Source organism: Primulina eburnea, chromosome 3 (assembly GCF_022965805.1).
Source record: "Primulina eburnea isolate SZY01 chromosome 3, ASM2296580v1, whole genome shotgun sequence".
NCBI classification, from domain to species: domain Eukaryota; kingdom Viridiplantae; phylum Streptophyta; class Magnoliopsida; order Lamiales; family Gesneriaceae; genus Primulina; species Primulina eburnea.
This window is the reverse complement of record NC_133103.1, coordinates 16,680,854-16,692,962: the sequence shown is the minus strand read 5'-3', so window position 1 is coordinate 16,692,962 and position 12,109 is coordinate 16,680,854. Positions and strand designations below refer to the sequence as shown.

Genomic DNA, 12,109 nt, shown 5'->3' with positions numbered 1-12,109 from the left:
ATATATATATATATATATATATATATACATATATGTGTGTGTGTGTATATATATAATATATATAATAAATTGTTTATACATCATGATTTAATATACATAAATATTACGCACACATATATTTTATAAACAAGATATAAAAAAAAATTATGTTTATCAATGATCATAAATATTTTTGAAATATATAATTAGGTTCGTTCAATAAAAAATAATAGAAGTATTTATCTAATAAGATTTAATTTATGAAATTATGATATATACCTAGAAAAAGATGTCCTTTATCGTGAACAAATCTTTCGTTCGTCGTTCAATCTACAACAAAAAATAATTATGAATATAAATTATTTGTATGAAAATTATTTTTTGATCGATGTAATTTTCAAAACAAAAATTGTATATCATATTTGAAAAATTAGCGATATACCTCAATCAGTCTGGATGCCAAATATTTCTTCACTCCTTAAATTCACCGACGGAACCACAACTCGGGAAAAAATATTTATTATCAGATGCAAAACAAGAAAGATGCAAAACAAGAAAAATAACTTCAGATATATATAGAGAAACAATACATGAATTCTTTATTGCCTATATTTTAAAAAAAAATTAAAGAAAACTCGTGATTCAAATAAATACAAAAACATTAATAATTGACGATATTCATGTCGATATTTATGTCGACATTGAAAGACATGATAAGATAAGACCACATATCAATTCATATATAACGACAATAGATCAAATCGATACAGTTTCGTCGGTTTCTATTAGCAACCAATAATTACACAAAAAACAAATTTATTTTATTATTTAAATTCGCCCGCAACTGTAATAGGCGGAGCAAACATAATAAAATAATTTAAATTCTACCCCGCCCCTCTTACGTAGGCGGGCAATATTTTAAAAATAAAATTAATTAAAACTCTCCCCCGCCACATCCACAGGCGGGGGAGAATAGAATTAATTAAAACTCTCCCCCGCCACCCCCACAGACAGGGGAGAATAGAATTAATTAAAAACAATTACTCCCCCCCCCCATTTGGAAGGGCGGGGGAGTACAAGTTTTCTTTTTTTTTTTTTTTATTTTTTATTTTTTACAATATTTTTATAAATCTTACAAAAGTACGTTAGATTGATAAACGAGATTCAAAAATACGATAATTTGATAAAAGACCCCCCCATTTGTATTTGTGTATAAATATCACATTAATAATATGCTATTTAGCACAAAACATTAAAATCCATCATAGTTTTTGAAGTTTCAAGTGTTATATGCATTAATTATATACAAATTATCATCTTTTAGCTAAGAATTTATATACCAACTCAAACGTATGTATTTGGGTACTTAATATTTCTGATACAATTCAATTATACCAAAATTTAATTTGTTTTTCTCCAATGCTTAGGAAAAAATGATGGAACAAAGTGTGATAGTTGTCATTGGAAATGACACAACAGACTTAGTTGCAAATAAGTTATAAATTAGTTATTGTTACATTTTTTGATGTAGTAAAAATTTGATGACTTACTTTCTTGGAATCTTAGATGTAGTAAAATTTAATTGAAATTAGACATAAATGAGACCAATCTCAGTACTGGTTTAAGGGAACATCTCAGAACACATTTCTAGATTGAAAATTGAATTTTTAAAATCATAATATATGAAATTAAGGAAATAAATTTGATAATATGTATCAGATATGCACCTAATATACAGACATTTAATACTCGATGCTTTCACAAATGTACATTAAATTGATAAATATATACTCTATTTGTAACAATTCGTGCATGTTTTTTTAACGCAATGATTTCCCCAAGTGCAGCGGCTGCGACGAAGACATGGCAGTGTTGTGATGTGTTGTGATGGTGAGAGGTGCTGGATGAATTTTCTTGTTCAAAACAAGAAGGTGGGCCGAATTTTGATTGAAAAAGGAAAGAAAGATTGTTCAGCATCAATGTTATCTCATATTAATAAATAGCATGGATTAGGTAGAATCATAATATGATTCTCGCAATAAGATTTGATCATAATATCAATTTTTGATATTATGTAATTATTTAGTCTAGAATCTAGACTTAATAAATCTACATGTATCATCTACAATTTTATTTAGAATCTTATTTAGATCATATACAATCTTATTTAGAATATTATCTAGATTTTTCTTTGAGCAGTCATGTAACGCTTAAAATCGTCTCTTGTTTTATATGTTCCACAAATGAACGACTAAGATATTTATAGTCTTGAGTCTGTTTTTTTGTTATGTAGACATCCTTCTGACGGTAGTACGATGTATTAGACTGTTATGCGTCGACTGTTCTGCTTAGGTACGGAATGTCAATTTGTCTGTTGAGATTCAAACTGCAACTAATGATGTGACCAACTGATCAGGAGTCAAACTGATCGACTGATCAGTTCAGCTAGTCTTATAATTGGTAATCAGTTCTAACTTCTAACTGATGTTCATTCAGTTTGAAGAACATCAGTTTGAACGCTATGTTAGGTTCGGTTTGAGTATTTCAGTTATGCTTATATCAGTTTTGCGAATAAATCATTCAATTCTGATATCGATCAGTTTGTCAATCTCTGAATCATCAGTTTTAAGGCTTACTTATATTTTTGAGAACTTTAGTTTATTTACTTAAGTTTTACTTAGTCTATTTCAGTCTAATAAGTTTCTTCAGTTATAAGATCAGTTTTGTGCTATCATTCCCATCACCATTCTGTTCGGGTCTTCAGTTCGATTACTAATTGGTTTATCAAACTCCGAAACTTATTACTCAATACGGATCGTAAGGACTAATGGTCTACAACCATAACCGTAAATTTATTCACTCGATAAATGATAACCATTTGAAAAATCCAAGAGAGGGTAATCATATGAGAACTTATGATGTATGATTGGACATCTTCATGTTTGTACCAATGAAATGTGCTACACAACATCGTATATGCTAGTTTCGAGTTCGAGCGACCTTTATCTTTATTTTATGCTGTAGAATCGTCTGGGAATATTTTTAAAATATCCTAGAACTTTTAAATGTGTTTCATGATCATCATCATATGTACGACATTATCGTAACATATCATATATAAAGTATTTATCTATGCATCTTGTATAAGTACACATGCAAAGCAAATGTCATAATAACATTTGGTCCAAGGAAAGGACCATTTGACCCAAACGATACTGGACTGGCCCATACAAAACAAGGCTAACGAAAATTGGATTGAAGGCCCAGCACACAAAAGACAAACGACATGCCATAAATGACCCCAACCAGTTTCTTCACTATAACCAAATTAAGAATATAGAAAGGAAACGAATCTATGTGAAAATGGCGATTACGTTGAACAGTGGCTTCAAAATGCCGATTATCGGACTAGGCGTCTGGCGTATGGAGGAGAAAGACATAAAGAATCTGCTGTTCAGTGCTATTAAGACTGGTTACCGTCACTTTGATTGTGCTGGTATGTTGTGATGTTATTTTTTGTGTATACACTAGGAATCTGTCCTTTAGTTGTTTTCGATTTGGGTTTCGCACCTTCAACTCCTTAATCTTCATGTTGGTGGGTGGATTTCTGAGCTTGGCAAAAAACATAGCCTTTTATGGCATCTTGATCTAGTTATCCACCAATTGCTGTGACTGACCTGTTTTTAATATTTTGGAAGATGTATTTTAGTTCGAGTCAGTCGACAAGTACATATTCAACTGCCCAAATTTTTCAAGATTAATTAATGGTTTAGTCTGGAGTGGTGTACAATGCTTTTAAGTTTTTTGGAATAAATTCCAAATGTTAGATTTTTTTTTGGACTGATGTTTTTAATCTGTGTGCTGAAACATGTAGAAATTTGTTATGAATGGACATCATTCACCTTATGTGATTACTTCACTATTCCTTTGGATTTCATTCGATTAGCTCCCAAATCATGTTGTACTTTTCCTTTCACGATTTCATTAAATTGAGATCTTTTGTTGTCGGTACCTGATCGCAGCTGACTACAAAAATGAAGCAGAAGTTGGGGATGCACTTGCCGAAGCTTTTCATGAAGGACTTGTGAAGAGGGAGGATCTTTTCATAACTACCAAGGCTAGTCCCCATGGAACTCCATTTATGATCATTCCATACATAGCCTTCTTGAAATTTGGCGTAAAATCAAAAACTTGTGTAATTGCTTGCAGCTTTGGAATTCGGATCATGGCCATGTCATTGAGGCCTGCAAGGACAGCCTTAAGAAATTACGCCTAGATTATCTAGATTTGTACCTTGTTCATTTTCCCGTTGCTACAAGGCATACGGGTATGTTTTGCATCTGTGGTACTGTATCCACTGTCTGTATTTGTAGCGTGGTTGGATTTTTGTTATATTTGGCTAGACATTCACAGATTAGCTCTTACATTCAGTTTTAATCGAAGAAATAGGCGGTGCTTGAAAGGATGTGTTCATTGTGATTACAACTGTTTGAAGTTGTTGGTTTTTGTGATGCATCACAAGCTGTTAAACCTTTTTACATTTAGTTTACCACCAAGTGCTTTTTCATCCCCGTATTGGCGTTGCTGCAGGAGTTGGCACGACTGATAGTGCTTTGGGAGAGGATGGTGTGTTGGACATAGATACCACAGTGTCATTGGAGACCACATGGCATGCCATGGAAGATTTAGTATCGATGGGTTTAGTGCGGAGCATTGGGATCAGGTAAGTCTGATATGATCCTTTTCAATTATGTCTGTCTTTAGTTTGTTTTAAGTCTAATCTTTAGGAAGTAAAGAATTTCTTCAACAAAATATGTCGTTTTTCATCTATTTTTGACATGATACGGCAATGTTAGTGGAGCAGTAACCAAATTCAATAGTGTCACACTTTTTTTGTATACCAAAAAGTTGTGCTCTTTTTAAGTTATGTCTGTACCAATAGACATAATCTGTGGGCAATGATGGAAATTCAATGATTAAAATTTATACCAAGTTTTTTTCCCTTGTGAATTTTTATGAACTAATAGAAATAAAAAAAAAAAAACTATTGTTTAATAAATAATTCTCTGCTGATGTTCAAGGAAATACAAACATATAGTCCACGATCTCAGAAGATTTATTATTTTTTAGCAATTCCTTCTGTCAAAATGATTTGTAGAAGTGTCTCTGATCTTCTGTTGATTTATGGTTCCCATCCACTAATAAATGCATAGGAAATCTCCAAGCATAATGGAATTCTAGGAAAATTTGCACCATGGCAATGAACAGAAAATGTCTCTCTAATTAAAATTTCGTTGCCCTTTATTTATATGAGTAAATCCTAAAATGTAAATATAATGTGAACGTTATATTTACTTTTGTAATCAAACATTTTGTTGCAATGCGTTTGATCATTATTTGTGCAGCAACTATGACATATATCTAACACGAGACTGCTTAGCCTATGCCAAATTGAAGCCTGCAGTGAATCAGATTGAAACACATCCTTATTTCCAACGAGATTCTCTTGTTAAGTTCTGCCAGAAACACGGTGTCTGTGTTACAGCGCACACTCCTCTTGGAGGCGCTGCAGCTAACACCGAATTGTTTGGTTCGGTATCATGTTTGGACGACTCAGTTCTTAAAGTACTTCTATCTATACTTTACCTTATTTTAACATTGCACAAACTCTTTTTTATCCACCAGTTGATTAATAACTTCTCGATTCTGCTTCTATATATCAGGGTCTTGCCAAGAAGTATAATAAGACCGTGGCTCAGATTGCTCTTCGTTGGGGTATTCAAAGAAACACAGTTGTCATACCTAAATCATCAAAACCTGATAGATTGGAAGAGAATTTTCAAGTATTCGACTTCGAGATTGCCAAAGAAGACATGGAACTTATCAAGAGTGTGGATCGCGGCTATCGAACCAATCAACCTGCCAAATTTTGGGGTATAGATTTGTATGCATGAGTTGAATTTGTAATTGATATTCAACCCTCTTGATTTCGTAAAATAAAATATATTGAGACTGTTGAGCAAGTTCATGAGCCAGACGTGCTTCACCCCTGAAAGACATTATCTTTCATATTTATAGTGTTATTGGTGTATGTTGGCATTATGAGTGTGTGCTGCGAACTTGTATTTCATTTTCGAAGCTAGAGTGTGCCATTTTCAGTTATGTATTGCAGTCCTTTCGTTTTAGCGTTCTTGTCAAAATTATCCAATCGGTGACTTGAGACGTAGCAAAATATCAGTTCAACTGATTACGTCGTATTAAAGAGATTAATTTCTTTTAACGGAACAGCCTAGTTTGATCTCCACTTGGAAGTTCAACGTTTTCTAGATCACCGTGCTTGAATTCTCATGTTTAGACCTTAATCTTCGGCCAGAGATTTGATCAAACTAATGAACATTACAATCTATCCAACAATATTGTTTCGAAGCTATAAAATTTGATTTCTTTCAGAGAAAAATCTCGAGTTTGATTCTTTTAAATAGCAATAACAAATGACGAGAGAACGTCTCATAAATCAAATATGTGGATGCATTAATACTTTAACTAAATATTAAACAATCGACCAAGCTAAATGAATTGCTATCGTAAAATCTTCGAGTATTCATTTGCTCAACAGCCGGAAGGCACATACATGAATCCATATAGGCTATAGCATACAAGAAAATACAATACATTATATCGCCGACTCAACATCGCACAAGAAAATACATAAACATGTATACAAAAGTACATATACAGGGTAATAGTAAACATTAGTAAATAAAAGGAATGATCGCTTTACGGTTTTTAGGATAATTATCAAATTTATGAAGATACCACTTCTGGGTTTCAGCTGCGGCCAAGGAAAGATTTGCCACCTGCAAAATTTAAACACGACAAAGCAAAAATTTGAGATCAGATGTGGCCGAAGTGTACAGTGCGTTATTTGTCCAAGGTGCTTGAATGACATACCACAAACCCAAAGAGTAACCATATTGTAACATCAGAAAACCCACTGGCAATCACAAGTCCACCATATATAACCTATATAAGAAAAAGTAAAGAGTTATAAGTAAATAGGGCCTCCATAGCAAAAAGGAGCATTTTTCAGAATTTGGATGCAAAATTGTTTTCCAGAAAGGCAATAAGGTTCATACTATAGAAGAATGTCATACAATTTCAGCCAGATAATGCGCGGAGGAAACATAATCAAACCAGTCCCCACGAGGGATTGCATAGTCATTAACTTGTTCATCGTTCTCCCTTAATGATCCCTGCGTTTTTTAAGGAAAGAATAAAATACGGTAAGCTCTCGGCACTTGAGTAAACTGGTATTTTGTTCATGTCAGATATAAGTAAAAGCAAGCATAAAAATAAAGTTAATTTGCAGCTAGTGCATGTACTGAATTTCGTTAGATACCACAGAACCAATACACGTGGTAATCAATAGTATTACAGAAACTTACTAGAATGGCGTGGCAACGATACTGATGAATCCAACCAAAGGAGAAAACAGCAGCACCAAGCCATGCATACCATTTAAGTTGCCAGAGAGGATTCACATGTCCCCATACATCATATTCTGCGATTTTCATTCTATCCTTCCCTTTGACAACAAACTCTGCACCTAATTTGGTCACAAAGTGCAGAACCTCTAAGGCGTACTTGGAGCAAAGGGACAGTGGAGCTGCTGTATAGAAACTAGTCAGAAAAAAGAAGTAATCAGATGAGGCTGAAATCTGCATAGTGTTCATTTTAATAAAGCAGTAAAGTTCAGTTTTTTGACATAATCCAACAAGAAAGCGCCAGAGTAACGGAAGCAAATAAGTTTTAGAAACTCGAGAAGTATTTGCTTACTGAACTTGGAATAAATAAACGAATTTACCACGCATTAACATACATGTCAATAGCTCTACAAATAAAGTTAAGCAAAGACAAACCAAAGACACGACACTATTTAAAAAATAAAAGAAAAAAAGAAAAAAAGTCAATACTTACAATAGTCCCGTCAGATAGCCAAAAATATGCATTCGAGCTGAAGGACTGTACTTAAACACGTATATGGATTCAAAAAGACGCCGCAACACTTGAGCTTCCATCAACAAAAGCAAAAACACAGATTTCCAAATCATATACTTGCTTTTCTTCAGAGATGAACTCCCGTCATGAAACCAAAAATCATGAGAAACTCCCGTCAAGTGACTGGCTATACTGGAATATAGTAATGGCTGAGAAACTCTTGGCGCAGTTCTGTAGGCATACATCCACGTGGAAACGAGCAGGAATGTAGTCCATATTACCGCCAATATGTAAAAATGACAAAAGTATTTCTGAGGAACCGTGAATTTCTGAAATGGGAAAAAAAAATTTGATGGCAAAGATTATATTTACAATTATGTGTCCAAAAAATACATCTTTTAACAATCAATAAAAAATTGTAGCAGTGAAAGACAACAAAGCCCATTAAACAAACATCACCACCAACAAAAAGCATCAAAATACTCAACCATAATACTGAAAACATAATAAAAAAAATCACTTCAACATAAGCTCAAGCGGATCAATTAACGAAAACAGAAACAAAATCAATCAACCCAAAAAAATTACTCACTTGGGAAGAAGATTGCATAATCTTTCCACGCTTAGCGAGCCCTAGCACAAAATTGTGCAAAGCATTGATTTTGGAAGAAGGTATGAAGGCGATTAAAATGGGAAGAATCCCAGCAATCCACGCGGCACAAAGCAGAGAAGCGAGAATCATCGTCGAAGAAGATAATTGAAAATAATTTAGGTTAAACGCATCGGAAATTGGATGGATGACTGATTGACTGCGAATGATTGCGTAGAGTGAGGTTCTGGAATGTGTTATAGAAAACACCATTAATGGAGTGAGGACTTTTGAAACTCCGTAAAAGCGGGGAAAAAAAAGTGGCGTAAAGACGTTGTTCACTTAATAGCACTTTTTCTTTAACCACGGTTTTTTTTGCTTTTGGAAAAAGTCAAATATCACATATTAAATATTTTTTAAGAGTTTTTTAATATTTTTATTTTTCTTCCAAACGATTTTTAAATAAAAAATTATCCACTCAAATACACTCGTCATTTCGAAAGTTAGAGTTGTATTAAAAATAATTTTAGGATTAATAACCCAAGAAAATAATATTTTTATTTTTCTTCCAAATGATTTCCAAATAAAAAATTTTCCACTCAAATACACTCGTCATTTCGAAAGTTGGAGTTGTATTAAAAATATAAATAACTTCTACATCAAGATACTTTGATAAATTGCAATTAAAGTCAGAACTTACACGACCAACTTATAATTCGATATAAAATATTGGATTTTTTATTGAATTTTAAATGGAATTCTTATTGACCTAATAAAACCTTAAACCTGATTAAATATTTAAAGAGAATTTAAGGATTTCAATTTGGCTCGATTTATCAATATCTTAGGGACCGAGCCAAGTAAATCCGACTTGCTTACACAATTATTTTATAATTCTGAAAAAATTAGCTCCTCTGTTTGTGTTCAATGCAATGAAGAAAACAAAGCACGTGTAGATTTTGCATATATTGAATTTTTCTCCATCAATAGTACACGTAGATACAGGATCCAATCTGATATGCTCCGGTTCAGACAACAAGAGAGGAATTTCTACAAAGAAGAACGTATTTCTCTAGTTATACAGTTCTACCTCAGGACAATGGCAGCATTTCTGAGAGCCAAATAACGCTGCACATAATCATTTGGAAGCGATCTTATCAGCTTGAACACTTCAGTATTGGCGTAGCGAAGCTTGGTTCTTGGATCAAAGTAAGGTGCCTGGTGACACAACAGCAGTCATACTTGATTTGGATAGTCATCAAAATATCAAATAGTAAGGCAGTAAAATTTTTGTGAGAATTTAGTGAAGCCAATAAAGAGTTGTAGAAACCTATATGATTCTAACTAAGCACGGGTATGTACCAGTGCCTATCTAATGCAGGAACACGCATCCAAACATTTATAAATGGTACATGAATAAAAAAAATAAAGAGGCTAAATTCAAACTGGAAATCGCTTCCCGATTGAACACCAATATTCATGCACAATGCATTACCACCGGAAATAGATTTCTTTATCCCTTGATAAACAGAGAACAAGAAAAAAGAGTAAGAAAACTAACCTCAAATCCAGTTATATCGCAAATTCTTTTGCATGGATGCATAGATGGTGGTGACTCGATGTTGGCATCTGCAGATAATAGCCAGAACGAAAAAGAAAATCACCACAAATCCACAAAACAAAATCTTGAGTCGAAAATGCAACACTAATAAATTATCGAATATTTCATTTTGAGACCAACAATACATGGTAGAAATGGTTTTTTTAACGATGTTGCTTAACGTGAAATTAAAAAGTTTGGACAGGCATATCAATTTTGGACCAAGAATACCTCAGGATACTATCTGGCAGAAATGGAATTTGGAACTCATTCTAATATAATTTGTTTTAGCAAATATAACGTAGACATGTTACAAAATCGATGCAACAAAAAAAGGAGGGAAAAAAAAAACAAAGGTGACCAGCTCATAAATAAAAATTTATCATTTAGTTTCCTACGGAAACAAGAATAAATGATAGTTTTTTCCAAAGAAAAAAAGGCTCTTCATCTGCTATACCATATGGTTTATTTGATACCTCTCATCAAAGTCACACCACGAAGTATTTCAGGATAATGTCCATTGTAATAGTCATGCTTCGAAAATTAATACAGAGATATGTGATCATGAAGATGAATGTATAAAGCTTGTTCAAGGAAACCTCTCCACCAACTTGAGAATAGTTGAACACCCAAAGCATAGTCCAACACCGAAAGCAACAAAAGACATTTTAGAATGTTTTCATTTTTAACCCCACTGCTTTGCCAAATATTCGATGCAGTCTTGAGATGAAATCTAAATATTTGATTAATGAATTAAGTACTAATATATTGTCTTCTCTATTAGTTTACCATGATTATCAAACTATCCTTTTTGGGCTAGGAATATCAATGGATTTGTAGTCTGGTAGCATGATCAAACATCAGGCAGTCACAAAATAATAAATTCAAAGTATCGAAGTTTGATGTAGTTAAATGTTCAGTCAAATTATGCCTATTTATGCAAAGCTCGTATTCATATTAATGCATTTTTCAAATATCATTTAACAAAGCAACTACAATTTCACATATGATCAATGAAGCTAAGACCATACCGAAGAGAGATTATTGAAAATGAGCTGATTACAACACAAGTGCACAGAACTTACAATTCGGTTCATGGGGGGGATAATTTTGGTAATTCTCAGCGGGAATAATCTGCTTGAGATGCTTCCATCTTGCTTTGGTTTGCCCCTTCGGGTACTTTTCATAAACTTGAATCTTCTTAAACTTCATGTAAGTGGGCAACACCAATTCTGCTTCCAACACTTCCTGCTCCATCTACAAAAAACGATTCATGTTGAACTAATTCCTAATTACATGAAACTACCCTAAATCAAATCGCAAAACAATAAAATTTTCACACTTCTTAATACTAGCTCAATCATCAAAATTTTCTATCAAAAAAAAAAATTATGGTTCTTGTCGGAAAAAATTGTATATGGTCGAAAATTTAGACGAAAAAAAGGGATTCGCCGATCCACCACTAAAATTCGGTATCATAATTCTCAGTTTAAGAATTTAAAGAACAGAAAACAAAAATTATGAAGATAAACAACTTACAAAGTTATAACAGAAAATATGTATCTCTGATTAAATTGCAGAACATTAAATTCACGGTATGCAGCTAAAACAGGAGCCCAATCACAAGAATATTAGGGTTAGGGTTCCTGAACTTGAGAGTCTTCCTGCACCCAGCGGGAAGTGCGTGAGCTAACTACAAATCGCCCATCAGACCATGTTGTTGGGCCTAACTGGGCTTTAGTCCATTGATATTGAACCAACGAAATGGGCCTTAACTTTGCAAATTTAACGTTTCAAAAATCTTATCCCCTACGAAGAAAGGCAAGTTTAATTCAATTCTTGGCATAATTTCAAGAAATATGTATCGATTTTTGTTTGTATGATGTGTGGATTGAATTTCTTTATGTATTTTGCAAGGGAGTTCATTTCCTACGAGATTTTAT

The 12,109-nt window shown here is 33.3% G+C and overlaps 3 protein-coding genes across 3 annotated transcripts; 1 reads left to right on the top strand and 2 right to left on the bottom strand.

Moving 5' to 3' along the window:
• Positions 1 to 3,277: 3,277 nt before the first annotated feature.
• Positions 3,278 to 6,164, top strand: LOC140827038 (NADP-dependent D-sorbitol-6-phosphate dehydrogenase-like). Its single transcript, XM_073189618.1, has 6 exons — positions 3,278 to 3,475; positions 4,002 to 4,096; positions 4,189 to 4,306; positions 4,570 to 4,702; positions 5,385 to 5,604; positions 5,703 to 6,164. The coding sequence occupies exons 1-6, from the start codon at positions 3,343 to 3,345 to the stop codon at positions 5,931 to 5,933; spliced, it is 930 nt and encodes a 309-aa protein (XP_073045719.1). The 5' UTR covers positions 3,278 to 3,342; the 3' UTR covers positions 5,934 to 6,164.
• Positions 6,165 to 6,555: 391 nt separating this feature from the next.
• Positions 6,556 to 8,879, bottom strand: LOC140828347 (polyprenal reductase 2-like). The gene is made up of 6 exons (XM_073191335.1): positions 8,570 to 8,879; positions 7,957 to 8,306; positions 7,425 to 7,659; positions 7,134 to 7,232; positions 6,931 to 7,002; positions 6,556 to 6,836 (listed from the first exon to the last, which is right to left on the bottom strand). Exons 1-6 carry the CDS (start codon positions 8,837 to 8,839, stop codon positions 6,732 to 6,734), a joined length of 1,131 nt encoding a protein of 376 aa, XP_073047436.1. The 5' UTR covers positions 8,840 to 8,879; the 3' UTR covers positions 6,556 to 6,731.
• A 624-nt stretch (positions 8,880 to 9,503) lies between these two features.
• LOC140828346 (protein EIN6 ENHANCER) lies at positions 9,504 to 11,878 on the bottom strand. The gene is made up of 4 exons (XM_073191334.1): positions 11,706 to 11,878; positions 11,252 to 11,423; positions 10,128 to 10,195; positions 9,504 to 9,784 (listed from the first exon to the last, which is right to left on the bottom strand). Exons 2-4 carry the CDS (start codon positions 11,421 to 11,423, stop codon positions 9,653 to 9,655), a joined length of 372 nt encoding a protein of 123 aa, XP_073047435.1. The 5' UTR covers positions 11,706 to 11,878; the 3' UTR covers positions 9,504 to 9,652.
• Positions 11,879 to 12,109: the final 231 nt, after the last annotated feature.